The 27,073-nt window shown below is 39.6% G+C and overlaps 1 protein-coding gene across 2 annotated transcripts in view; it reads left to right on the plus strand.

Annotated features, from left to right (window-relative positions):
* The window catches only part of HBS1L (HBS1 like translational GTPase), a 104,517-nt gene that overhangs the window by 67,640 nt on the left and 9,804 nt on the right, over nt 1–27,073 (plus strand). For both annotated transcript variants that reach the window (XM_054021916.1, XM_054021917.1), the window contains 9 exons: nt 186–294; nt 8,260–8,519; nt 9,052–9,217; nt 11,256–11,373; nt 14,412–14,558; nt 15,506–15,580; nt 21,117–21,234; nt 21,439–21,507; nt 23,694–23,798. In XM_054021916.1, the coding sequence (XP_053877891.1) occupies nt 186–294; nt 8,260–8,519; nt 9,052–9,217; nt 11,256–11,373; nt 14,412–14,558; nt 15,506–15,580; nt 21,117–21,234; nt 21,439–21,507; nt 23,694–23,798 (1,167 nt within the window). The remainder of the gene's footprint in view (nt 1–185; nt 295–8,259; nt 8,520–9,051; nt 9,218–11,255; nt 11,374–14,411; nt 14,559–15,505; nt 15,581–21,116; nt 21,235–21,438; nt 21,508–23,693; nt 23,799–27,073) is intronic.

The following is a 27,073-nucleotide window of genomic DNA, read 5'->3' on the forward strand; positions in this document are numbered from 1 at the left end:
ATTTGTTTATGTAGTCCCATGGGTAGATATAAGATGAAAATGTTTTTATTTTGCTTTAAGTGTGAAATTCACACTTTCTGGGCTGCCAAAAAATGGATTACATTAGGAGTGTAACTTGTTAAATCTATTATTCCATCAATGTTAGTTCCAATTTTAAGTTCACACTTTAATTTTTCTGCTGCTAGGAAAACCAAGAGATTCCCAGTCAACCAGAATCGATTCTAAAATTGTGCCGAAAGTTACCAAAATGACTGTGTCTGGAAAGAAACAAGCTATGGGATTTGAAGTTCCAAGGTAAACCAAGCTTCATACCTCAAGATACTTTACCAGTTCTTCTTTCAGACTGGTGCACCTGTAGCAAGTTTACTTCTTTTTTATATATATTTTACAGAGTTTTTAGTGTACCCTCTGCAAAACTAACCATCTTGGCTTCTTGTTTGACTCATAATTACTTTCAGAAGAAGGCCTCTCACGTTGTGAGTTTAACAAATCCTTTCACTATGAATAGTACAGAGATATCAACTAGTCAGATTATTTAAACATCCGCTTCATAGAATGCTAACGCTAATCTTTCTGGAGGCTAGTTTATTTAAAAATAAATTTTCTAAATGGAATTATGAGACAAGTCACTAAAAACTATAATTGGTTATTCATTGAAAGGAAATAGCTTAAACAATGAGAACATAATTTATGGGGAAAATAATAATTTCAGGCTAATTTCCCTCCATTGCACATGCAGCTTCCATTGCCTTAAGTGGGATGCCTATACACATATTAGAAGGCAGAATTTGCACATTTTTGTGATTGCTTTAAAATAATACGATTGAGCAAAATTAGGAGGGTCAGATTAAATTAGGAGTTGTAGAGTAGTAGTCTTTCCTTTCACAGACTAAAGGCCAAACAAATTAAAGAAAACAGTTCTGAAAATAAATTCGGAGTTCAGAGAGCTGAATCTTTAATAGTGAGTGACTAATAGCTGTCTAAGTGTCATACATTGCAACAGTAGAATCTCCTATTCCTTCTTTTATGTATTTAAAAAAGAAAGTTAATGGAAGATTTAGTGTTAGAAATATATCAGGAATAAAAGGAGAGTGTAGTTGTGCTATGAGAGCATTGTCTGGGATGTCAGCTTTCTTCCATAGTAAAACTCATTCATTTGATAGGAAAAATTTAGCAGCATGTTAGGTGTCTGAATCAGAAAAAGGACATCACAAGAACCAGCAGAACAAACTGCCCTGCACAGCTCATCAGTGTGTACAACTCTGCTGTGGAGGGATCATTTTAGAAATCAGAATGTGTTCATGTGCATTTTGTGGTGTTCTTCTGCTAAAATTGCCAAGAAAGTTGGCAGTTCTGTCTGTCATAGGATTTTCTATACTGTCCATCCAACATGCTATCTAAAGGCAATTAATTCCAATCGTGATAGTGGTTTTGTAATATGGTGTCAACTCATGGGGGACTGCACTGAGACTATAATTTCACACAGGCCACTGAATATCCATCAGGTGGCAATAACTACTTTTAGCTATTTACCTGGAGCAATTTATAATCTGTGAGTTGGAGGTTGACTCTAACATGTAACTCCTTGAGTCTTTCAAAATCCTGCCAGTACTGCTGGGGAATCTGTGAAATAGAGTTTAAAATATGACCAGTGACACACACACATTCATAATAACCAGCGACTCTGGGTGAAATCTTTTTTTCATTTACTTCAGTACGGACAGAAAATCACCCTCCCTCTCTAGTGTTTCCTATGGCACCTTTTATAGTCTGTGGTTCTGCATGGGAAGTGGTAAAACTCGTTGCTCTGAGTAAAAGTTTCTAAAAAAGAGAGAGAAAAAGTAGATGTAAGTGATAAAGCTCTCCATCCCTCAACAGTCCTAAAAGGATTGTAGGAATAGTTTTGTTTTTTAAGTGCCTAACAAAAATCACAATTAAAAATATTCTTCATATAAAAAAAGCAGTTTGGAGTTGACCATGCATGCACCGTCAATTGAACAACAGCCACACTTTGAGTTCCTGTGTTGTCCATTTCTTGGGGCAACAGGGAGGTAAACTCTGGAAGACTACTCCCGTATCCAGAGGCTAAAGTAAATTCAGGATAGGCAGCTGGTGGTCCATTTTCTTTTTGAAATCATCAGAAGTTTTGTCAGGGTTGTCACTATCCCTTTCTCTTCTCTAGTGACCCTAAAGTGGAACTGTATATGCTTCCCTTTTAGTGGTGGTGCTGTTTTGTATAGCAGTCCTTAACTCTGAAGTAGCTGCTTGTCATCCAGCTGGGTTTGAATGCTCAGTGTTCTGAGAGAGGTTTAATTTCTCATGCAGTACTTCATTTAAAAATAGTTGGGAACATTATAGAAGTGATGCAAGTAATTAGAATGGGGGAAGGCTTTGTTCTGTTCAAAAAGCTACCATTATTTGAATGGAGCCTGCCTTCTTAATGGAGTTTTACTCTAGTGGAGTCATGGAAAGGTCATTATTGATTATGTAAGATGTGAGATCTGAAGAGAGTCCTGCTGGAAGGCTAGAGAAGCATCCTGGCAAACAAGGAGCACTTCTTGGAGGGTTAGTTAATAAGATTTGTGTTTTACATGCATAGACAGGTTGGAGAAGGCCATACAATGGACAGTTTAGTCTGTAGGAAGCCGAGTGGCGGCGCCTGTAGCTAGACAGAGTGGTTAGCCAAAATATTAGTGTTGCTTTACAAGCTTATCATTGCTTTGCAGCTGTTACACATGTAGTTCTGAACTAGAAACAAACAAAAAACCCCAACACTGAGTCTCTGTACTACAGTGTTTTCTTTTACACTAGTATGATCTGGAATACTGAAAGCACAATAGTATGATGTTTAGGATCAGGAGAATTGCAAAGTTTAATAATACCTATGAAAGATTCTTTATTAGCTTTCTTTAGTCACTCTTGATGTTAAGTTTCCATTTATAAATGGCTTACAAAGGGTTAATAAATAGTTTTAAAATAAGTGCACTACAGAGATGAGTAGCATGTGCTTATAGCCATTAATGCACTTCAGTGTTCTAGAAGGTTATAAGCAATTTGTTGGACTCCATAACAATCAGTTAAGCATTTATTAAAACATTTTATAAATACTTTATTAATCCTTTATAAACTCTGTAAATGGAACCTTGATATAAAATGTGATCTTTTCTTCTTTAAAAAAGTTTATTAAAACAAATGGATGGTTATTGGCAGTTGTGAATTGCTTATAGAGTTCTGGTTGCCTTTCTTGGGGTTGGTGAATATTTTACAGGGATTATCCTGGAAAAATATGGTTTGTTCATTTCTGACAAACTGCTTCTCTGCTCCACTAACTAAAGACAATATTACCATTTTCTGTCCGTGCATGAATTCATGAAAGAAACCAGAACAAATGTAAGCAAATGAGGATGAATATTTCAGCCATGCTGACTAAATTTGTGTAGCTATAATTTGGAATGGGCACACTAATTTTGAGAGTTCCTTAATAAATGTAAGTTTCCCAAAGAGAGCTTGCTGTACAAAAGAGGTTTAGTATCCCTCTTGACTGGAAGATTACAAAGAATATTTAACTGAAATTCACATAGTTAAACCATAACAGAAGAAATTTCACATTTTGTAATGCATTCACATAATTAAACCATAACAGATGGAACTGCACATTTTCTATTGCATTTTACTTAATTTGCGGTATTGAGACAGGCATTCTAACACATCAGTCTTTAAAAGTACATAGATCACAAAGTGGTGGTTGCATGTATTATTTAAGAGAACACTCAACTGCATAAGCACTTTGAAAATTTTTCCACGATAGAGGTTGTTGAAGCTTCTTTTCCTTCAATAAATTAATGAAATAGTTTCATCCTACTATGTTTTGAACTGCTTCACTTTTTCATGGATTTTTGCCTATTTGAGGGAAGTTTGATGATCAATTTAAATACAGCTTTGGGTTTTATGACTGAGGCTCCGTGAGTATTTGATGCTATGATTCATCATCTTGATGCTTCTATTCACATGATGGTGTTGCATCAGTGATAGTAATGTCTCATGTTGTGGCAATATTGTCATGTGTTTGATAAAATGTCATTGTGGTGCTTCCTCTTCTAGCAATGACATCATAGTACCTGAAATAAAGCTTTGGGTCAAGTTGAGAACTTGGATTTGATTAACGGAATCGCTCACTCTATTTCCCAGGCTCCTTAGTTTCCCCTGTCCCATTTATAAGCAGGTCTCCCAACCTATTTGCCTGACTCTCCACTTTGCAAAGCCCATTTTCTCCTTCCTCCCATCTTCAATTGCACCATCACTCTCCCTTCTGCTTTTCTAATCCTAATCCTTGAATTCCCAAATCTCCCCTTCCCTTATTACTCTTAGGTTTATACCCAAACCGAAATATAAGTATATAAATGAATACGTTTAATAACCTTAAGATTGTGACTTTACTTGCTTTTTCTTTCCTTTTCTCATTTCTTTATTCCTTTTCTATCTTACATCAGCTCCTCAGCATAATTCTTCTCCATTCCATTTTTTCTATAGTTTTTCTCTTCCTTTTACCCTCATCCTCTTTTTCCTCACCTCCTTTCCTTTCTTCCCTGTTGTGCTTTCATCTCCCTTTGCAACCAGCACACCTAGTGTGTCACTCCTCAAGAGTCTCCAAATCCTCCTCTATAAAATCTTTCCCTCCTTGTGTTTCCCAAGTCCCCTTTCCAGTTCTCATCATGCAGCTCACACAGAAGGGAGATGAGGAAAGGTTTTGTTTAAATGTCCACTGTTTCAAATCTGCATTACCAGGGAAGGACACTCTGGGGACGCAGGCAGAGCTCCTTGCCACATGGCAGCAGGACTTTTTTTTTCTGGGAGAACTTCCAACAGTAAGCTTTTTTCCCCACTAATTTGGAAGAGAGGAGTGACCCCCCACACACACACCCTGGACTTGGCATTCTGTTTTTAATTTCTTCAGTCCCATAGAGAGTGAACTATAGGTCAGGGTACTTATGTGACAAATAGCTTATGACTAAGTAGGGGAAGTGGCAGCCAGACATTAGGGGCCTCATTGAAAAGGATCATAGTATTGCTGGAGGAGTCTGGATAGTTGAGGCTGTACACATAGGCTGCCAGTGATGAGATTTATGACTTTTACAAATTGATGGTCTCTCTGACTATGCATTTTGAGATTCCTAAAGACTGCTGTACTTGCAATTGCGCCCAGAACTCTGAAGAAAGAAAATCCCCTAGAATGTAAAGCTTTACATTTTCTAAGTAATTATCAAAGACTAATTTTCTGAGAAAATTCTAATTAATACACAGCCATAAAAGATTACTGCTAAGAAATTGAGACTTTCATAAATATAGTTAAGCCAATAAAAACGTTATAACCTGTGATTAGTTTTTTTAATCTGTTGTTCAGTGTTCTTGGTTTTTTGTCTTTGCCTTGGTATTTGGGTAGCCTTAGTATAAAAATCTCTAGAACCGTGCTTGAAAAGCTGCAGAAAAACTTCTGAATTCTGCTTTTGGGGTTGTATTAATTGCAGTTTCATATAGTTTCTTCACTTTTAACTTTTGTTTTTAATTAGCATGGGAAGTTGTGCAGACAATGAAAGGGAAGGTAGTGAGTCGCCATCTACAAAGTCAAGTTTGACCTCTTTTCTTATGCAAGAACTTCTCTCTAGATCTTTAAATGTCATAAGGAGACCAATATAAAGTATATCTGTTCTTTTGAATATGTGCAAGTGTTACGCTTCAGTCTGAAAGCATTGGGTGTTAAAATTATGAAGAATAAATACCTAAAAAATTCTCGGAGAAAAGGCTGGAAGAGCGTCTTTATCTTGATCGGAAAAGCCTGATACAAGTAAAGTATGTATACATATGTAACTCCGAAATAATGCATGACTTCTGTCAAAACTGATTTGGCCTACTTTATAACTTCTGCTATTTAAATCTACTGTTCAGTTAGTGGGAAAAGCGCTCTCACTACAGTTCTCTGTGCATGTGTATTTGGTGCAAAAACTAATTATGTATTTTGTTTTATGAAATAAATGTCTAAACAGACAGGAATTGGGGAAGGAGATTTTGAATGAAATGAACTTAGTACTGGTTTGTTTCCAGAACAGGCATTCAGTTTAAACCCAACATACTATTTGTTTAAGTAACTTTAAAAAAAAATGAAGGACTTTGGTACACAATGCAGAAGAGGTGCTAATTTGAAATATTTTCTAGTAAAAGCAAGCATGGATGGCTGATGCTATATTTTTCTGTAGATTAGTTCCTATGCAGTCATTTTTTCCCCTTAGCTACTTTTAAATATGAATGTTTTGATGATCCACTACTTTCAGATCTTTAGCACAGGAAATGAAGAATAGCTTTTTCAGTTTAAATTATAGGGGGAATTTATTTTGTTGGAATGTGACCAAGACAAAAGTGCTCACACACATCTAAATGGGGTGCCATGGGGATAGGGGTCTTTAATGACCATCAAAGGTCAGGCCCTTGGCTTTAGATCTCATCAGGAAGATGGCACCTCCAGCAGCACGTTGCCCTGACACAGTACTGGGACATTTAGTTTAGTTCTGAATTTGAGGAAAGAGTATGAACTATAAAATCACCAATGCCACTTCCTGCATCGCATGTGGTAGACTTCCTTTGCAGGTGTCTAAAGTAAAACAAATGTTTACTATGCAGAAGCTCTTCAATCCCATTCAAAGGTCACTCTTACCAGATCACCTACCCGAGAGTCATCACTCACTTGGTCACAGTTCCTTTTAGCCCCTGTGTCAAAGCCCCATTATCTAGGCCAACTACCTGAGATTTCCAAGACCTGCTTCTCTCCCATGTTTTCTCCCATAGCCCCAAGTCATGTCTCCCACAACAGAACTCCCTGCAGTGTTCACTGACCAGACCTCTTTGCCTGTGAGTCCTACCCCTGCTCCTTGGATCTGTCCTTCAGTATCAACCCTCTTGTACTGGGCTCAGCTTCTCTTAACCAGGCTGGTTCTTCCCCTTCTTTATAGGGGCTGATCCCCAAGCTCTCCTTTAACTTACCAGTGGTTCCCCAGCTCTGGCCAGTCCTCACCATCGACCTTTTGCTCTTCCCAGTTGCTTACTGTATCAGCTCTCTGCTGCTGCTGCTCCTGGGTCTCTCCTCTCTTCTTCAGGCAGCTCTCACCTGTCCTTTTCCTGACTCTGCCAGCTCTCTGTCCCCTCTTGGGCTCAGGTGTCCTCTTTTAAGCCCAGTTGGGGGTCATTGATCCCATCCTTGTTCACCAGGCAGCTTATATGCACAGAGACTGAATCAGTAGATTTTTCTGAAGCTTTGTGTATAATCCAGCATGGGAAATTTTTCAGTCTTCAGTTTTTGTTTACTGTGTTTAGCTTTTCTGTGGTGGACATCATCATAACTATCTGAGCAACTCTAATTAATGAATTTATCCTTATGACACATCTGTGAATTAGGGATTGTTAGTCTTATTTTACAGTTGTGGCACTGAGTCAGAGAGAGAGGAAATGATGTAACCAGGGTCACACAGAAGATCTGTGGTAGAGTTGGGAAGACACCCCATCCCGCAGATGTCCTGAATCCTAGGCCATTGCCTTAATCATAAGACCATCCTTCCTCCTCCTTTTTTTTTTAATTAAACCTACCTTCTCCAACACAACTCTCCATAAACATGGCAACCATGCTGACTTTTGGGAAGGCATTGGAGAACAACTAGCACTCAAGTGGTTTAGCCTGCATGCATGCAACAAATTGGGTGCATTATCAGCCCAAGTATAAGCAGCATTCAGGCTTTAACCTATCCCCGAGGACTAGTCAGCTAAGCTGTTTGTAAAACACCACCACAGTTGGGTGAGAGGTTCTTGTGTATGGAGCCAGGTTAGGAACAACCTCTGGGTAAGAGTCCAAGTTATCTCTGCAGCAAAGACAACCCCTCATTAGTCACTTCTCATAACTGTCTCTTCCCTCCCCATCAAAAGAAGTGGCCATGAGGAAGAAGGTTTTTGTCTTACCTGAATTTCAAATAGTACATGGGATGCTTTCTTATTTTGCTTTTGTTTAGACTGCTTTTCAGGCAGGATATTCAGAGCCTGTATCTGTCGTTTGTGTCCAGTTGTTTCACTTCCATTTTAATAGTCTCTAACTACTTATCAGAGATTCTTAATTTGAAGGGTTGGACTCTACCTAAAGAGAAACTCCCTTTGTTCTCTGATGCTGTGTAGGGCTTCAGTGACATTCCCTATAAATCTTTGTTTTCTCTTTGCTTTCCCTAGTGTGATTGCTGAAGAGAATGGCCATAGTGCTAATACACCTCAAAAAAGACCATCATCTGAAGATTCCAGTGTCACTTCTGGAGTAGTTGAGTTGGTCTCTAAATCAGCTCTTCCATCCCAAACAATTCAGATTCCAGAAGAGCAGAGTACAGTACCTACTCCAGTGAAAAAGTCTAGCAAGACAAGACAACAAATAGATGTGAAAGCAGAGCTGGAGAAGAGGCAAGGAGGAAAACAGCTGCTGAATTTAGTGGTAATAGGTAATACCCTTTTTTCTTTATTTTAATTCCAAATTGAATACATTTTGGGCCAGAAATGTTTGCTTGTTGAGTCTGGGAGTGATGCAGAAGCAAGACACTCCTCCGTTTAGGAAAGGAAACATCTCAGATTGCACTAAAAACCCATCTGCTTTACCCTTCCTCTGTGGCGGGAGCCACTTTTAACCTGCATGGACTAAAATACTAACTAGGCCTTCTGCCTATCCCCCATCCTCGTCTTGTCAAAATAAAATATACTTTTAAAGACTCATTTTTTTTAGCTTTTTTTTTTTTTTTAACGAGTTTGGCAGAACAGAGGTCATTGTCAAACTTCACCCATTTCTTCTCTCTAGAAAACCTCTCTCTCTGTCCGCTACTATGTATGTTGTCAGACTCTGTGAATTGCATGAGCATGAAACAAAACTTCAGGGCATTAGATTCCCCTGTCTGCCACTGTGTTTCTTTTCCAGCTGTATTGTCAAGTTTAAAATGTGTAAATTAGTAATAGTAGTCTAATGCTTACTTCCCTTCTTAGGACATGTTGATGCAGGTAAAAGTACTCTAATGGGTCATTTACTCTACCTTCTGGGCAACGTGAACAAACGAACTATGCACAAATACGAGCAGGAATCCAAAAAGGCTGGCAAAGCTTCATTTGCTTATGCATGGGTCTTGGATGAAACTGGGGAAGAAAGAGAAAGGTAGGCAAGTTATCTTCCAGTGTGAACTAATGTTCTCTCTGATTGTAATGTGTTACTAAATGTCATTCTACTAATTTAGCTATGTGCTACTACATTAAATGTTTGAAGAGTAAAATGTTTGGTAGGAAATATTTCATCCTCTGTGTACATAGATTTACACCATTGAAAGAAAAGTCAGTGTCTTTTCTTGTGGAAATGGAATACCATTGAGAAGTTGGGTGTGGTTTGTTTTGTTTTTTGGTTAAAATCCTCAGTATGAGGAGTTGATAGAATTTGTTTGATCAAGGCACCAGCACATGTGAGGAGTTTAAGGAAGGTGACATTTTTGGTCTATTATATCTGACTCATTAAATTAATATTAGAACTATTTTTGAAAAGTCCCTGCCAGTAACATATTACATTGAAATAAAATGTGTAAATACTTTTTCTGTGTAATTCATTTTAAATTGTATTACAGTGAGAAAATACATGAGGAGGAAGTGATGTGGATAATCTAAAAAATACATAAAATGGCTTTTTAAAACTGTATAAATTGGATCTGTGGACAATGACCTGTGTTCAGAAAAACATGAACTAAACTGTAGAATTAATATCTTACCACAGTTTTTGTGGTATTCACCAGTATCTTAGGTTTCATTTAAAACCACAGAGAGAAATTTGTTTATCTAATGTAATTGTATTTTTATGTCATGCTCATCACCCATGGTATCATGGTATTAAAGCTCCTCTGGTTGCATAGATAACCTTGAAAATGTAAACAGATGCAGAGGAATGGGGAGTGGAGTGGGCTGCAGAGAGACTAGCTTTTTAAAAAATAAAAGAGAACTGAACTTGTACAGTGTTCATACCTATAACTAAACTTCTGCATTTGCCAGTCTTCCCGTACATATGTTCAATACAGGCTTGTGTGTGAAAAGGTCAAAAAAACCAGTCAACCAAAAATCAGTGTTGCAGACAAAAATGTGAAAAATGGTTTTTGTCTCAAAGTTTAAAACCTTGAAAATAGAATTTGGCCATCTGTTAATAAAATATTTCTAAATGTTGCCTTAAAACGAAAGTGTTATTAAACATCAGGACGTATATAATGGAAGCAATGTCTTTTTGCCTTTATTTCTGTAAATAAAAGATTTATTCCATGTTTTAAGGGAAACTTAGATAATTTCCACCCTCAAAACAGGCTAAGAACTTCTTGAATGATTTTTCCCTCATCCTTCTGCACTCTCAAGCCAATATTTTAAAACGAAAGTGTTCTGAAGCTCTCCTCAAATATTTAAATAGTTCTTTGCTGTCATTTGGTGTCATGATTAAAAAATGGATGGGCCAAGGCAATTTCCCACGGGTGCTATTTAGTCAAATTTAGACTTGAGTCCAGAACTATTCTGCCCTTTCTGAATTATAACAGGCATATGTGAATGAGGGGGACATTTACAAAAATATAATCTTATTCCTATAGTTGTATACGTAGTAATTTTTTCTTGGTTGTGCTCTTGCTGCTGCTGCTGCCTATTTTTTCAGGGGTGGAGAACTTCAAAATACTGACTTACAAAATGTGATAGCTGCTTTGCGCTTTAGTAGTTAATTCTGAACTTTGCTACTTGTTCTTTGATTCGAGGACATAATCCATTATTGTATACAACTGTCATATTGTCAGCCTCTAGGACTTCAACCGTTTGCCTGTACTTTTCCTATCCGCATTTTTCGGCTGACTATACATCTCCCCTCCTGCCTGGCATAGCAGAATTAGATTTGAATATCTTTATACATAGCAAAGCCGCATATAAAGGGGAAGAAGAGTAAAACTTCTCTCAGCAACATATGCTTTCTTAACTTCTTTAAGATGAAATTCTGATGCAGATGGATAGTTTCTCCAATGAAAGGGAAAGTCAGTGCCACAAATAGACTTATTAAATTGGCCAAAATTTAGTACTGGTTAAATCAAATAGCAGCCACAGTGTTCTGATTTGTTAAGTCTAGTAACTTTGTGTGGAGAACTTTGGAAGCAGTTGTAATGGTGTATTACATGTGTGTTTTATTTAAGGGGAGTAACAATGGATGTGGGTATGACCAAATTTGAGACAAAGACTAAAGTTATTACATTGATGGATGCTCCGGGCCATAAAGATTTCATCCCAAATATGATCACAGGAGCTGCACAGGTAGCAAACATTTCTTAACTGCACCTATCAAATATAATGTGATGTTTTATAATTTAGTATTCTACTTTATTTGAATCTAACCTTTAAATAAAAAAAGTAGTAGAATCTTTGACAAAGTTTATATACTGCATATTATCAGTTAATCTTATTCTGTTCTGTTCAAAATATCATAAATGTAAATTTATTTTGTGCTTCCTAACCTGTAGAAAAAATATGGGGAAAATAAGTCTTTATTTCAGGAAGGAAAGGAGTCTTAGAAACTGAAATATCTTATGCTTTTTCTAAACTGAAAGCTGACATTCTTTTCTGGAAATTTTAAAGGCAGTATTTTAGGTTAGTCGACTATATTGAGGTAAAAGGTTTTCACGTTTATTAATGAACTACTTTGAATACTTTATTGCACTAGGATAACTTCAAGAGCAGCTTAACTTTAAATATTCAAACTTGAATGTATGTACTGCTCAACGGGTAGTGCTGAAAAAGTTTTATAGGGTAACGTGTTGTAAGAAGCTTTGAGTGAAAACAGCAGATAACATACTATGTGGGTATACAGGTGAAGACATTCAGGAGACTGAAGCTGGTGCAGATTGCATTGGCTAGCTTACTGGGCCATCTTGCTGGAAGCACATGACACTAGTGCTCTGGGATTTGCATTTGCTTTCTGTTGGTCTCCGGGTGAAGTTTCATGTTAAAGCCCTGAATGGCTGAGACCTGCCTGCCAGAGAGATCACCACTTGACGTACTGCCACAGTTGCAATCTTGCAGAGGTGCTTGAGCTGGATTTTCCCCTGTTATGAAATGAAGGGGATTGCCAGCAGGGTATTCTCTGTGAGAGTCTTGGGACTCTGGAACTTGCTCTGCAGTGTGGTCTGAAATAGCCTGAATTTGATGACCTACCAGGCATGCTTCAAAAGCTACCATCAATTCAATAGGGTTTTTTTGGAGAGGATTTGAGGGTATGTTCTCAGAATGAGGAGGAATGGAGGGAAGCTTTTCTTGCTGGCTGCCTGGGCTGAATTAAATTTGTTCCTTTGTGAATGTTTGGTTTTTCAGTGTTGCGGTGTGTGTTTATGTTGTAAGATTGAGAGTAAGGGCAGCTACAGCTTTTGTACAGATTTTTTTTAAATAAATTGAATGAGAGAGATTAACAAAGCTATATATATATGGCTATATACATTTAAATGTATGTGATAATCTTTTTCTTTAAAAGCATGGATTTAAATTTAAAAACCAGCTATTAACAGAATTGATAATTTACATACAGAGAAGTCAGGATAGTCAGTTTTGGTTCGCACAAAGTACTGTTTTGAGCTGCTGCTTCTGCTGTGCACGATACAGTCCATATTCCTGTTACTGGTTCGAATGTTTGAAGTTAAAATGTGTTGTAATGTTTTTTTTCATATTAGAAATAATTCCTATTTTACAATGTCCATTTTACATTTTTGCCAGTTAGTTGACCTTAGAAACTGACACTATAATGGCCTGCAGGAAAGTCTGAGTAAACTGTTGTGCGGACATAATTGCCAAAGTTTCAGTGACAGGCAAGAAGCAAATTTTGGCTGTAATTTCATTACTATATATTTGTTTGAAAAGTAATTCCCTAGTCATATTTGTTATGAGTCTTACTCCCTACTGGTATAGAGAGGGCCTTATGTAAGGTCTCAAAGTGCATCACAAAGGTGGATATTATCATAATTTTTCAAATGGAGAAATTGTGGCACACTGAGATTGAGTTGCCCAAAATCATATAACAGGTCTATGGCAGATCTGATGACATGTGGGGTTTTTTATGGTGTGGATGCTTATGCATGTTACAGAATGTCCATGATTTTTTTTTTTTTTTTTTTTAAGTAGAAAAGGGGATCTTTAATCTCAGAAATTCTGAAAAATGCTGCACTTAACTGTACTGTTTTCTTTAATTCTATTTCAATTATTGATTCATATTGGTGACTGTACAAGTAAGTAACATGGTGAGAATATGCAAGTCCAGATCTTCAAATGCACCAGAGGTTTGGTCTGCAGGTGAAGATTAGGTGGGACAGCGGAATCTTTAATCCTTCTCTACATTCCCTCCATCCTTAGGGCTGCCAGGCACCGTTCTAGCCTTTAATGTAATTAGAAGCTTGAGTGATATTCTGCTGTCGGAGATTTCTGGAGGTCTGCCATGCTCCCAGCACTATGAGGACATGTTTGTAAAGAGGTGGTGTAGAACAGACTTTGATGGCTCTACAGTAATTGGGAGTTTTGCCATTCTGAGGGAATCCCCAACTGCTGTTCTGCAAAATGCAAAGCAGCCCTATCAAAGGCCGTGATCTGTCTTACAGTACACAGTGCTAATAAAATAGTTTATGCATTTTTCAGCCCCAAGAGTAATTTTTTTTTTAGGGCAACTGTAGATATTTGGAGGGTTAAATTTTATTTGTTGCAGCTTTGGCAGTTTCGAGGTGTGGTTGGTTGGTTGGTTAAACGGGAATCTGATGTGAGTTCCCTGTAACCTAAGGGGTGCTTAGGCATTGGCATGACATTACAGAGTGATGAGGTATGATATGTCTCTGTGTCAGTTGGTGTGTGGCTCAACTCACCTCATCTTATCCCTCTTATCACTTGTGTGGAGAAAGGGCATGAATTGGGACTCTGGCTTGGACCCAGGGTTCCGGGGCAGGCCTGAGAGCACAGAGAAGGCATTGCCCTCATACCCATTCTCAGGTTAGTAGAACCCAGGCCCTATGATGCCCATTTGAAATCCACATTGGAACAGCTCTGTCAGGTAGTTTTAATAGTAGCTCCAGCTGATTGATAGTTTTAATAAAGTTGCTGTCTCTATATTTAATCATACTGTGGTGTACATGTCTCATTGTTTCCCTGTGCACATTAGTGATCTAGAAATCAATCCTCACTCAACTGAAGTCATGCTGATATTCTCTTGGTGAACATAGAAGGTTAAGATGTGTTTTTGTGTGACCAGTCAGGACCATATTTATCCATAATCCATTCCTCTTGTAGAAATTATTTTCCTAACCATCTTTTTTCTTACCTAGGCTGATGTGGCTATCTTGGTTGTGGATGCCAGCAGGGGGGAGTTTGAAGCAGGGTTCGAGACTGGTGGACAAACTCGAGAACATGGGTTATTGGTTCGCTCTCTTGGAGTAACACAACTGGCAGTTGCAGTCAATAAAATGGACCAGGTACTTGCTTAATAGTTTTCTTTAGTGAACAGTCGTGTGTCCCTTCCTGTGTGCCCTAAATTAAGGGAATCTGTGTTCTGAGGCCAGAAGGTTTGTCCTTCCCTCATTTTTTACACAGTTACCAGCTCTCATAATGTCTGTGTTCAGAAAGAAAACATTCTTCTGAAGCCTATGAACTCAGCATATCGACCAGGAAGGGGGAGATTTTCAAAAGCAACAAGGGGTAGTTAGGTGCTAAATTCCCATTGAAAGTCAATGGGAGTTGGACACGTAACTCCCCTTTGTATTTTTTTTTAATCTCCTCAAAGGGTATTCTGTAATTAATCCTGCTGAAATTTACTGGGGTAAACTTCTGTCATGGGGATTGTCACCCTGATGACAGTTGAGAGCCTCCTGGGGTGCCACTGAGTCACTTGTAAGGCATGCTGCTGCATTTGCTCAAAACATGCTGTTTATTTAATATTACCCTTATTTTACATTTTAGTTTTAATTTATTGCTAAGTACGTTTAATCTAAGAGAAATCCTTTTTGAGTCTGCTTTTGTTTTGCCTTTATACCTGTGTGAATTAAAAAGCAAAATCAGGGGTACCGTTCATGAACAAGTTAATTTACAGTATCTTAGACATGAAGTAGAACTGCAAATTTACCCTACAACTTGTTCCAGATGTGCAAATTTCTGTGCCTTATACGCAGCCCCATTGAATTCAGGTGCATACTACATTGTAGAAATAAGGCTCTCAATTCATCTTCTTTCATAGTGTGCTCTATGCTGTCTTTCTCAAAATATGGAAGAAACATTATGAACATTTTATTCATTAGGCTTAATCTTTGAACTGAAGTTTTCATAGAAGATCTTAGGCACAGTACAGTATAAGAGGTCAATGTAATTTGTATAGAAGAATATGCTAAAATCCAGCATTTTTTATCAAAATATGTTTTTATTTTAGGTCAATTGGCAACAGGAGAGATTTCAGGAAATTACCAGTAAACTTGGCCAGTTTCTTAAACAAGCTGGCTTTAAGGTAAAGTAAATTTAAGATTATGAGATTTGTAAAGGATTGGGGCCTCCCATACAGCACCCTCTTCCAGGTGGATCCAGGCTTGTGCCTGCAGAGCCAGCTCCTTCTCTGGGAAAATCCTTCCTAGGGTCCTCACAAAATCCAGGGAGGATAGTTTTCAGTCATATTCATTGCTGTGGGATTTTTATTTCAAGCCTGCTTAATGGAAAGCAGGATCAACGGTTCACAGTTGCTTGGGGGGTGTGTGTGTGTGTGTGTGTGAGACAGACAGTTGCCAGTCTTTTTCCAGGTGCAATGGGTAGGGTTTAATTAGCCAGCCACCAGCCTCTGAACCGAGGGGTATACCATCCCTTATACCTTCACAGGTCTTTGTCACTTTGTTCACACCTTGCAGGTACACTGGGGCAAGGTGGGATGAGTTTTTATCAGTTTTGCCTGGGCATATCAGCAAGGTCTGGGTTTTTGCTGTGCCCCCTGTGCTGAACCCATTAGCGGGTTCATGGAACATAGCAGAGTCTGAATTGTACCCCACTTGCCCTACTAGTGGGTACTTAGGCAGTGTCAGGTGTGGACAGCGGGTGTTTGGTGCCCTTCCAGCAGTCCCAGCCTCCTCTTCCTTTAGATCTCCTGGGATGCCAGAGTTGTGGCTAGTTGCCTTCTTTGGAGTCTGGAAGGGATGTTTTCATCAAGACAGAATTGACAAACCACTGTCTACTTTTTATACATCTTCCTTCTGGTATCCAAGAAGTCTTGTTTAGGGGAGTTACTGTAGACTGTTGCAAGATAGTACAGATTGTGAGTTAGCAAGTGCAATTTTGGGACCCTTCTCATTTGAGAAGGAAGCAGGCTTTGGTCCTGACAATGTCATGCATGATGGGGTGGGAGGTGTCATGGGATCTCCTGAGAGTCTTTTCCTGCCTCAGTAACTGCTCCAGCTGTTCTTAATGACCCCTGTACTTTATTACATCCTTTCAGTAGGCCACGGCCGGGAGTGATGTTTACATATTTTTCACAGAGAGTAGCCAGCTTCCTCCATTTGCTTCTGGGGAAGGGTACAGGATTAGCAGCAGCCAGTCCCACCTTCCTTCAGACTCCCTACTCTCCTCCATAGCACTTCCTTCCTGTCTGCTTATATAGTCACAGTTGCTGTGATTCCTTGCACCCAGTTAGCCCCTCAGCTGTATCTCTACTCAGTCAATTAGCACCCTCTGCCAACTGCCTTGTATATTGATGAGAATTTGGATGACCCTGTTACAGTGTCACAGTTCAGGGCAACTGCACCTATATTTCCCTTCTATGGTCCAGCAAGACCACCCACTTTCAGGCTTCCGGCTCTGCAGCTGGTGCCTTTCTTGGGTAGAGACCCCCATCTCGCTCCCATCTGACCAGACCAACAAGTTTCCTGCCTTCCCTGTGTTATTCCCAGCAAAAGACAGTCTGCCTAAGCAGGGCATGCTTTGCTTCTCTCCCCAGAGACTGTACACAATGTATTTGCCCCAGTTATAAATCACCATACAGTTCTTTCTAATCAAGCCTATTTTATTCTTAAGGCACAAGCACTGCAGAGAAAATATTAAAAACAATAAAAGAGCCCACATGCATGCTAATAAGCTTACCAAAGATCACCCCGTCCAACATAAAGAGAAGTCCTTCAGATCCCTGCCCAGAGGATTTCCTGTGGTTTCAAGTTCACCACACCCATTGCTCTGAACAAGAACACAGTCTTATGGGGCCTAAGTAGCCAAAATCTTTCCAACCCTTTCCTAAGGATTGGGGCCTTCCGTGGACCGGAGGTCCTGACCATTTACTGGATTGGAATAAAAGCCCTGAATCAGTTCACCACCAGATTATTTATCCTAACCTCCTTTCTTTGTCTGCTGGTCTCTTGAGAATCCAGTTTGAACCTTTGAAGAAACTGTGACTAGGTAATCAACCAGACAATGGTTCCTTTCACCAGAATAAAGCTTTGAGAGGCTGCTAACCAGGGGAATTTCAATTGTATGCCCCCGTCTCCTAGAGCCATTACATACAATCTCGCAAAAACATATAAGTAATTGCATTGTTAATACAATTGCCCATAAAGGTATTGAATTTAATTCAGTAAGGTTTAGCTTAAATTCTGTAAGGTTTATCCAGGATATTGCATTATCTGTCAAGGGGTATATGCATTAATGTCTTAAGCAGTGAGGTTTCGTCTTTGCGTAGTGTCCCTATCGGTGCTCCATTGTAGGTGTGCTTGCGTCCCTGCGTTGCTGATCAGAGAATTTTGGTAGCAAAGTCCATTAGGCCTGCACATGTGCTGTATCTCCTCATGCTGCACTAGTCAGCGCATGCAGGCTAACCCCCTCAGTTCCTTCTCAACAGCCCCTGGCTAGAGGCGGAGCCATTAGCAGTCCATTAAGATTATTGTTTTATTTTACGTACCTATAGTTAGTCTCCTAGTTCTAGTTGTAGTAGTCTTCTTTCTTATTTTATTGGAGGGAGGGAAAAATACTTTAATTTCTTTCTTGCTTTTTCTCCCCTGTCGGGGACCCTTCTTCCCCCCCCCCCCCCACCCCGGATGTCTTCAAAAAATGCCTCACTAATAAAGAGGCGATCCCGATTGCGGAAAAGCACTCTCAGTGCATTCCCTGCCTCATACAACAAATGTGAGGTCTTTGTCTTTGACAAATCTGGCTCACAAAGACAGAGAGGTCTGCCAGAAGATCGTCTTCATGGAGGCAGCTCTCACACCACGGTTGCCTGGTAGACATGAGTCTTCCCCACAGCCTTCTATGTCTAAGGGCTGTGGGTCGAGGAAACAGGCTGTGGACCCCTCTCGTAAATGATCTAAGAAGAGAGAGGGATGTCCCCACAGTGAGTCCTGAGATAGCCATAAGCGATCACCATAACGCTCGGTATCTTCGGCACAAAAACCATCTCATGGTCTTGGTACCAAAGATACCCATGGCTCACGGAGGCCAGCAGCAACCAGTACTACTGACAGGCCCACGGACCTGATGGGCCCGGGTACCGAGTCATTGGCACTGAAGGACAGGAGTAAACACTCCTCTAAAAAGATGCCAGTGATGGCTTGCCCGGTACTGGAGCGACCAGTGCTGGCAAGATCCCCATCCACCACCGATGCTGGGATGATCAGTATCAGCGGACTCCAGCCATTCCAGAGACCCTTGCATGCTGAATGCACCAGATTCCCCTTCTCTCGGTACTGAGACCTCTGCATCAAACACTGAAAGTATCCCCACTGCCATACCTTGCCCTCTGCCCTCTAGTGAGGGTTCAGACAGTGAGCCAGAGGAGGCAGTGTTTCAGTACTCCTCCCAAGCTCCATATGGTACTCAATACCACCAGAGCCCATGGATATACCCGCAGATGCCCCTCCCCACACCATCTTGATACGGCCACCCATGGGCGCCACCACCAACCCAATGGCCATATTGGGACCCTGGGGTGGTGCATTGCCAGAATGCCCCTCAGTCTTCAAGCCTTGCCTGAGAGCCCTTGAGACATACCTCCTTGACCACAGCATCCAGAGCTTCAGAACTACTTCAAGATATTGAGGAACAGGAAGCCGGTACCGAGAACCATGTTCTCCTCCTTCTCTAGGTGAAGCCGTCATGCCTCCTCCACCATCTCTGGCAGACGACTTTCAACCCTTCCAGGAGCTGGCAAATAAAGTGGCAGACACTCTCTAGATACCATTGGAGGAAGTCAAGGACACCTACCATCAAATCCTTGAAATCCTCCACTATACCTCCTCCTCAAAGATCACCCTCCTGATTAATAAGGCCATTTTAGACCCGGCAAAGATTGCGTGGCAGAACCCGGAATCAGTGGTGCCAACTTGCAAGTGAGCGGACAAAAAATACTATGTCCCTGCTAAGGAATATGAATTCCTATCCTCCCATTTGCCACTCAACCCCATCATTGTGGACGCTGTAAACTCCTGGAGCTGACAACACCAGTCAAGGGCTACTCCCTAGGATAGGGATTGCAAGTGTCTTGACCTTTTTGGTAGAAAAGCATACTCCTCAGCCACTCTACAATTTTATATCGCCAACTACTAGGCCCTCACAACGAAATATGATTACATAAATTACTTAAAACTCAATGACTTTATTGAAAAGATGCCAGAAGCATATCACGACCAATTTAATGCCATTATCCAGGAGGATCAATTAGTGGCAAAGACATTGCTGCAGTCTGCACTCGACATGGCAGCTAAGTCCATCTCCATGGCTGCGGTGATGCGACGAACGTTGTGGCTTCATTTGTTGGGCTTCCCGAAAGAGGTACCCTACGTCATTCTGATTGCTCCTATTTGGCCGAGACAGGCTTACCTGTCACAGCTCTCATCGTGCTCAATGATCCCTGTCCCGGACATTCCGCACCTCCTCTTGCAGAACGCTGAAAAATATTTGGGGGTCATGGCGAATAATTATCTGAACATTAGCTTCTGGTGCGATGTTGTGGCCAAAAGGGCTAATGTGATCTTGGGATGCGTAAACAGGGGAACCTCAAATAGGAGTAGAAAGGTTATTGTACCTCTGTATTTGGCACTGGTGTGACCGCTGCTGGAATACTGTGTCCATTTCTGGTGCCCACAATTCAAGAAGGATGTTGATAAATTGGAGGGCGTTCAGAGAAGAGTCAAAAGAAATTATTAAAGGATTATAAGATGCCTTATAGTGATAGGCTCAAAGAGCTCAGTCTATTTAGCTTAACAAAGAAAAGGGTAAGGGGTGATTTGCTTAGAATCTATAAGTACCTGCATGAGAACAGATAGTTAATAATGGGCTCTTCATTCTAGCAGAGAAAGGTATAATATAATCCAATGGCTGGAAGTTGAAACTAGACAAATTCATACTGTAAATAAGGTGTACATTTTTAACAGTGAAGGTGAATAACTGTTGGAACAATTTACCAGGAGCTGTAATAAGATTCTCCATTACTGACCATTTTTAAATCAAGATTGGATGTGTTTCTAAAAGATATGCTCTAGGAATTACTTTGGGGAAGTTCTATCGGCTGTGTTATACAGAAGGTCACACTGGATGAGCACAGTTGTCCCTTCTGGTATTGGAATCTGTGAATCTATGCCATTGTGGCAAACTAGCAGCCTGCCCTGGAATATTCCTGCCAGTTGAGGGATAGGTTTAGGGGTTCTTCGCTGAGTTCAGTTGTTGATTACAGTTAATAAAGTTGCAGCCTTGACATGTAACCTATATTTCTGTGTTTGTCTCATTGCTTTGATGTACAGTAAATAGAAGGAAGCTGGATCAGCCAAAAAGACCTTCAAATTTTGAATAAATTGAGTGTTGATCTTAATAGAGGATAAGTATTATCTTATCGGGCAAAATATTTTCTTTTTCATTCAAGGGAAATGTGGAATAGTAAGCAAAGTGTCCATAAACTTAAAAACAGTTATAATATTGAAAATGTGCTCTTTGCTGCTGCTTTTTATGAAGGTACCATTTTAGAGATACACTATATATTTATTTTAGAGGATTTTTTTGTTTTGTTTTGTTTTCTTAATTAGGAGTCCGATGTAGCTTATATCCCTACAAGTGGTCTTGGTGGTGAAAATCTAGTCACAAGCTGTCAATCAAGTGAACTCACTGAATGGTATAAGGGAAAATGTTTGTTAGAACAAATTGGTGAGTGTGCCATTCTTCTTGATTTAATATTTATTTGGTACATTGTAATCTTGTTTATGTCAAAAATGTTCTTTTTTGGGGAGGGAAGTGGGGGGGTGAGAAATACAATGCAATATAGTTGATTACTTAGGTGAGAAATTGTGAGATGGTCATTTTGATTACTAAATACAGGAAATCTCAAGGTGGTATCAATTTTTTTTTCAGATTCTTTCAAGCCACCACAGAGATCAGTGGATAAACCGTTTAGATTATGCGTATCTGACGTTTTTAAAGGTTGGTTTTACTGTGTATAAATTTTATTTGACCAATCATTTTGAAGATGTAAATAAATCTCTCTCTGTCACACTCACACACATAATGTGTGTGTATGTATATATTATGAAATAATTTTAAATTATTTTAAAATCATATTTCTTATTACTGTTAAAAATCTGACAATAAAATAAGTGTAATGAGACGTTTGTTCAACTAATATACTTCTTTTCTGTGTGCAAAGCATGTTTATTATTGTATGTATTCACATTTTACTGGTAGAGAAACTGAGGTAAAAGATTGTGACTTGCTCATGGTCATACAATGAGTTGGTTGCAGAATGGGGAATAGAAATCGGGGGTCCTGGCTTCCAATCCAGTTCTTATTTGTTGAGATCATAACTAAGTGACACCGTTATCTGAGATTTAATATCCAACCTGATATAGTAACCATTAATTTATTGCTACATCATAAATTATATTGTTTTACTGTTGAAACTTTAAGAATGTATCATATTGTTTGTATAGTGTGTACATACTTGGAATTAGAGTGATAGTATAGTAATCTGAACATCAGGTTTAAAAAGCCAGTGAAAATGGAACCAGGTTCAAATATTGGTAATGGTAGAAAAATGCAGTCCATGCAGATTGGGAATGAGTCTTTTTCAAAGAGACCTTAAGAAACTTAGTACCTATCAGCTCTGCAAGAACGTTGAGGATCTCATGTTAAATACTGTAACACTAGATAAGGGTTTGTCCCAGTACCTTGGCCAAAATTTCCAGTGCCACCACCATGACTGTACTGAGTGGTGCATACCAGAGTAAATGTCATTACAGTGTTGCTTTATGTATATAGTATGTAAAGCTCATTGAGAACCTTTATGATTAAAGGCTTTATTATTTGCAATAACTAATTTTGCACTGAGCTTAGTTTTACAGATATACTAATGAAGTAAAATGAATAATTTCAGTAAGCCTACTCTATAAAAATCTGCAGTTGCCAAATTTATTTTTGGTGGTGGTTATGGGAAGTATGTCCCTGTTTACAGATATAGAGTCTGTTGTTTAAATAGTAAATATTATTATAGTTGCACATACAGATCACACTTTTGCCTACAAGGCTAGTTTTGAACACATCCAACTTTGAAATTTGGGCTCATAGTTTTTGATTTTAGTTTTTTTTCCTAACCTACACAGTTCTCTCACTTTCCACACTTTTGGGGTGTTATATGTTTTTTATAATTTGACCAACACAGTAATTCATCCATAAGTTTGCTCTAATGGAAGGAAAAATGGCCCATTGGCACATCTGGTAATGCTTCTCTAGGTACATATGCTGGAGCACTGTATAGTCATGGCAATGAGTAGGAAAGGAGGAAATGTTATTCTATGCCCCCTGATGAATATAGCATACATACATAAAAGAAATGTTTCCAGATGCACACTGAAACTTTAAAAACTTTGTTTAAAAAGACATTTGTCTGAAACCAAACATACCTGCATATATGCAGTCTCCATAGTTTGGGAGAAAGAACTTTGCTTCAAGTGTACCAGTAAGAGCAAGAACAGTAGCATACCGCTCACTTTTTAATAAATAACCCATGTGAACGTTCATATGACTAGAAATGTACCCACCAGTATATAGACTTTCAAAATGAGAAATATTCTTTGTAAATACAATACTACTTTATTCATAAAAAACGCTACACTCATCCACCATTATTGTGGTAAGTTTGGGTAGCAAACCAATCTTTAGCTGACTTTCTGAGAGTATAAATATGCCAATCCAGAATTTCTGGTTCATTGGACAATAAACATGCATGAGGGTTTATTAAGGTGTCTCAGTAAATATTTTTATCTGTAAATAGTGTTTGGGCTGCTTAAAATCAAATGGGCTAATGATCTAATTCTTGTATCAAAAAGCTAAAAACTGGATTTTTGTGCAACCACATGACTTTTAAAGTACAGGGTTTCTGCCCTTAGTTAAGAAAAATATCAGATCAAAGGGTTTTGGAATTAATGGTTTGTTTTCAGTATGATGTAAAACTGGTGACTTTACAAGTAATGAATACTGACTCAGCTGAGAAAAATGCTTTTTATCACATTAAAATCTGTCTACATTGCTAATGGGTTAATTGTATTTAAAAATGCACCTTACCATATAGTTAATTATTTTATTGTTTTAAATGATTAACATGCTTATTACAGACCAAGGATCAGGATTTTGTGTGACTGGTAAAATAGAAGCAGGCTATATTCAGACTGGAGACCGACTTCTGGCTATGCCTCCCAATGAAACTTGCACTGCAAAAGGTAAAGTATTCAAAAGCTTGTTTACTTTCAGGTCAATACTGGTCTAGAAACAGTTACTGAAATGGTAACAGGTTGTCAAACTGATACTAACTGTCAAACATAACATGTGAAAGCATAAACGAATTTTAGATGCGACGGTATAAATATCTGTCTTTGAAAGATATGTGAAAGTTCATTTGGTTTTTCATCTTTTTTACAGTGCTAGTTATTCCAAATTTGTAAGCCTCATGATTTTTTCAGTGAAAATATGAGCGTTCCGCAGTTAATAGCTATAAAATGTATGAAACACAAAAAATCATTAGTAGTCAGATTTACTTATGAGCATTGCTATTTTTGTGTGGGTTTTAAACAGCCCTTGCAGGTAAATCTTAACTTCTGAAGTGTTTTATATCCTGTTGTGCTGTAAGACATTCCTTGCTGGGGATGGAGACATTTAGCAGCCCAACTGGATCCCAGGAGCTCAGTGGAGAATTGCAAATATATTTCTGCAGTCTTAAAAATTTCAAGGAACAAAAGAGTATTAAATCATATTTTCCTTTCAAAATATGCCAGATAAGTTTTCAGCATTTAATTTTATTTTTTCACAATTTTCTTAATTCCTGTATCAACAAATGGAAGAGAGAATGAATTTGTGTTGAAAATAAGTTTTGTTTCGGTGTATTTTTCTGATGTTGGCAAAAAGTTGCATAACTGAGGAAAATTGCTGAATATCTATTTGTGTCAACAATTAAGTGTATAGTATTCAACATTGGGTGAAATTTAAAACCCATTTTTCTGATTTGGTCATATGGAAGAGTTGATGCTAAATTTATTATTTGTTTTGTATCACTGGCGAATGACTGAACAATTTAGCCCTCATGAAGAAAAATTCAAAATACTTGTGCACTCATATTAATATGCAAAGTAATGGCTGGTACATTTAAAAACGTTAAGGTGCAAATACTTCTCCATTACATGGAACAGAAGTGAAAAACATGACACTATTATGTGTTGGAACAAAATCAACAAAATCTTCATGCAGTTTGCAGTAGTAAAGTGCATAGATATGCCCTGCTATGTATATTTAAACTAGATGAAAAATAACAGTGGTTTAAAACATATGTTTACATGTGTCTTTTCTCCAATGTACTCTGTTGCTCTGGTTCCTAGTGCAACTTAGAGTCCAAGGGAAAGTTACAGCAGTCAGAGTGTGCTATATGCTAGCTAAGTGCGGGGATGCCCTGACCACTTTCCTACACAGGTTGCAGGAGAGGAGGAGGTAGCACAGAAACTACTATGAGAGGTTTACGTCATCTGAGGATCTCCCATCCTATGTTGGGAAGATCCATCTGGGGCTGGAGCATTACATAGTGGCTCAAATGTAGCTGAGGATGGAGCCATTTATTAAATGCTTACATGTAAGGAGGAGAAAATAATTTAATATATTTATATTTCGATACAAACTTGAGGCATGCTAACTTGTATGCTACTAGCTTATTACTTCTAACCGAAAGAAAAGTCTGAACTTCATTTATCCGTGTATGGGAGTGCCACCTGTAGGTGAAGTAATTATCAACATGGCTTAACAAAGAAGTTCCTCATGACATTGACATGCTTGAGTTTGAATGACACTATATGCCTATTCTGGACAGGTTTGCAAACTAAGAAATACAGTTTGGTACATGTTAACATGAAATGTTTTTTGTTTAAATTGTTGTGATCTGCAGTGAAACAGACCTAGGTCTGTGGATGTGTGCAGTATTTATAAAATGAAAAATTTGCTAACACTTATCTTTCTTCTGATCAATATAATTTATTTAAAAGTCATGATGAATTTTTTATTCTCACCCATAAGTCTACACCAGTGGTCACCAACTGGTTGATCACGATCGACCTGGTCAATCCTAGAGGATCTCCCAGTCGATCACGATCTCCAGTTGTGCAGTGTGGCTGCTGCTAAGGCAGACTCCCTGCCTACCCCGCTCCCATGCCACTCCCGGAAGTGGCCTGTGCAGCCCCGCCCCCGCCTTTGGGGAAGGGGAGGGCAGGGATCTCCCTCCACATGCTGCTCCTGCCTGCAGGCACCGCCCCTGCAGCTCCCATTGGCCGGGAGAGCTGCGAGGGCAGTGCTTGCAGAGAGGGGTTGCGCGCGGAGCCACATGCCCCCGCCTCTCCCCTGGGGGCTACAGGGGTACGTTGGCCCCTTCCAGAAGCGGTGTGGGACCAGGGTAGGCAGGGAGCCTGCCTTAGCCTTGCTGCACCTGCCACTGCCTGGGAGCTGCCGGAGGTAAGTGCTGCCCAGCAGGAGGCCACACCCCAACCCTCATCCCTGAGCCCCCTCCCAGAGCCAGCACCCCATACCCTCTCCTGTACCCCAAGCCCTATCCTGAGCCCCCTTCTGGAGTCAGTAACCCATACCCCCTTCTTCACCCTGAACCTACTCCTACACCTCAAGCCCCAGCCAAGAGCCCCCTCCCAGAGCCAGCACCCTGCACCCCCTCCCTTACCCCATCACTCTGCCTCAGCCCAGAGCCCCCTCCTGCACCCAAACTCCCTCCTAGAGCTTGCACCCCTCACCCCCTCCCAAACCCCAGCCCCCTACACGAACCTGGTGAAAGTGAGTGAGGATGTGGGAAAATGAGTGACGGAGAGGGGATTGGAGTGGGCGGGGCTTTGGAAAAGGAGCGGGCCTCAGGGAAGAGGAAGGGTAGATCCTGGGTTGCCCTTAGATTCAAAAAGTGATCTTGGGTGTAAAAAGGTTGGAGACCACTGGTCTACACCCAGGAGTGTATACATCACAAACAGAATAGAATACTTATTTAAATGCTTTCTAATAGATAACATGATGCTGCAACCCAAAGTCATTTGTTGCATTCTTCTATGACGGAGAGAGAGAGAGCGCTAACCCACTTAGGGTAAATGAAAGTTGCCACTAGAACTATTAAGGAACATGAAAGGCAGTGTAAAATATGCATGTGCATCAGAGGATGGGTGGGGCAAGCGCTGTGGTATTAGTGCACAGTAGTATTTTCGAGACCGCATCATCTGCGCTGTGTGACTAGCAGCAGATCCACTCCCATGACTTAGACAAAGCCATATTAATATACAGGGTGGAGTGAGAGCGATAAGTCCTGACAAAAAAAATTTGTTTCCTCTGTGCTTTTAGTCAAAAGCTTTTACTCTCAGCCCATTCATATTGAAAACTGATGAGTAATGGTTGATGAAGCACAAATGGCCCAAACAGAACTGTTTGTTTGTAGCTCAGAACCTAGGTACTTCACTGTGAGGTTCTGTTC

The sequence above is a fragment of the Malaclemys terrapin genome, chromosome 3, assembly GCF_027887155.1.
Source record: "Malaclemys terrapin pileata isolate rMalTer1 chromosome 3, rMalTer1.hap1, whole genome shotgun sequence".
Lineage (NCBI taxonomy): Eukaryota > Metazoa > Chordata > Testudines > Emydidae > Malaclemys > Malaclemys terrapin.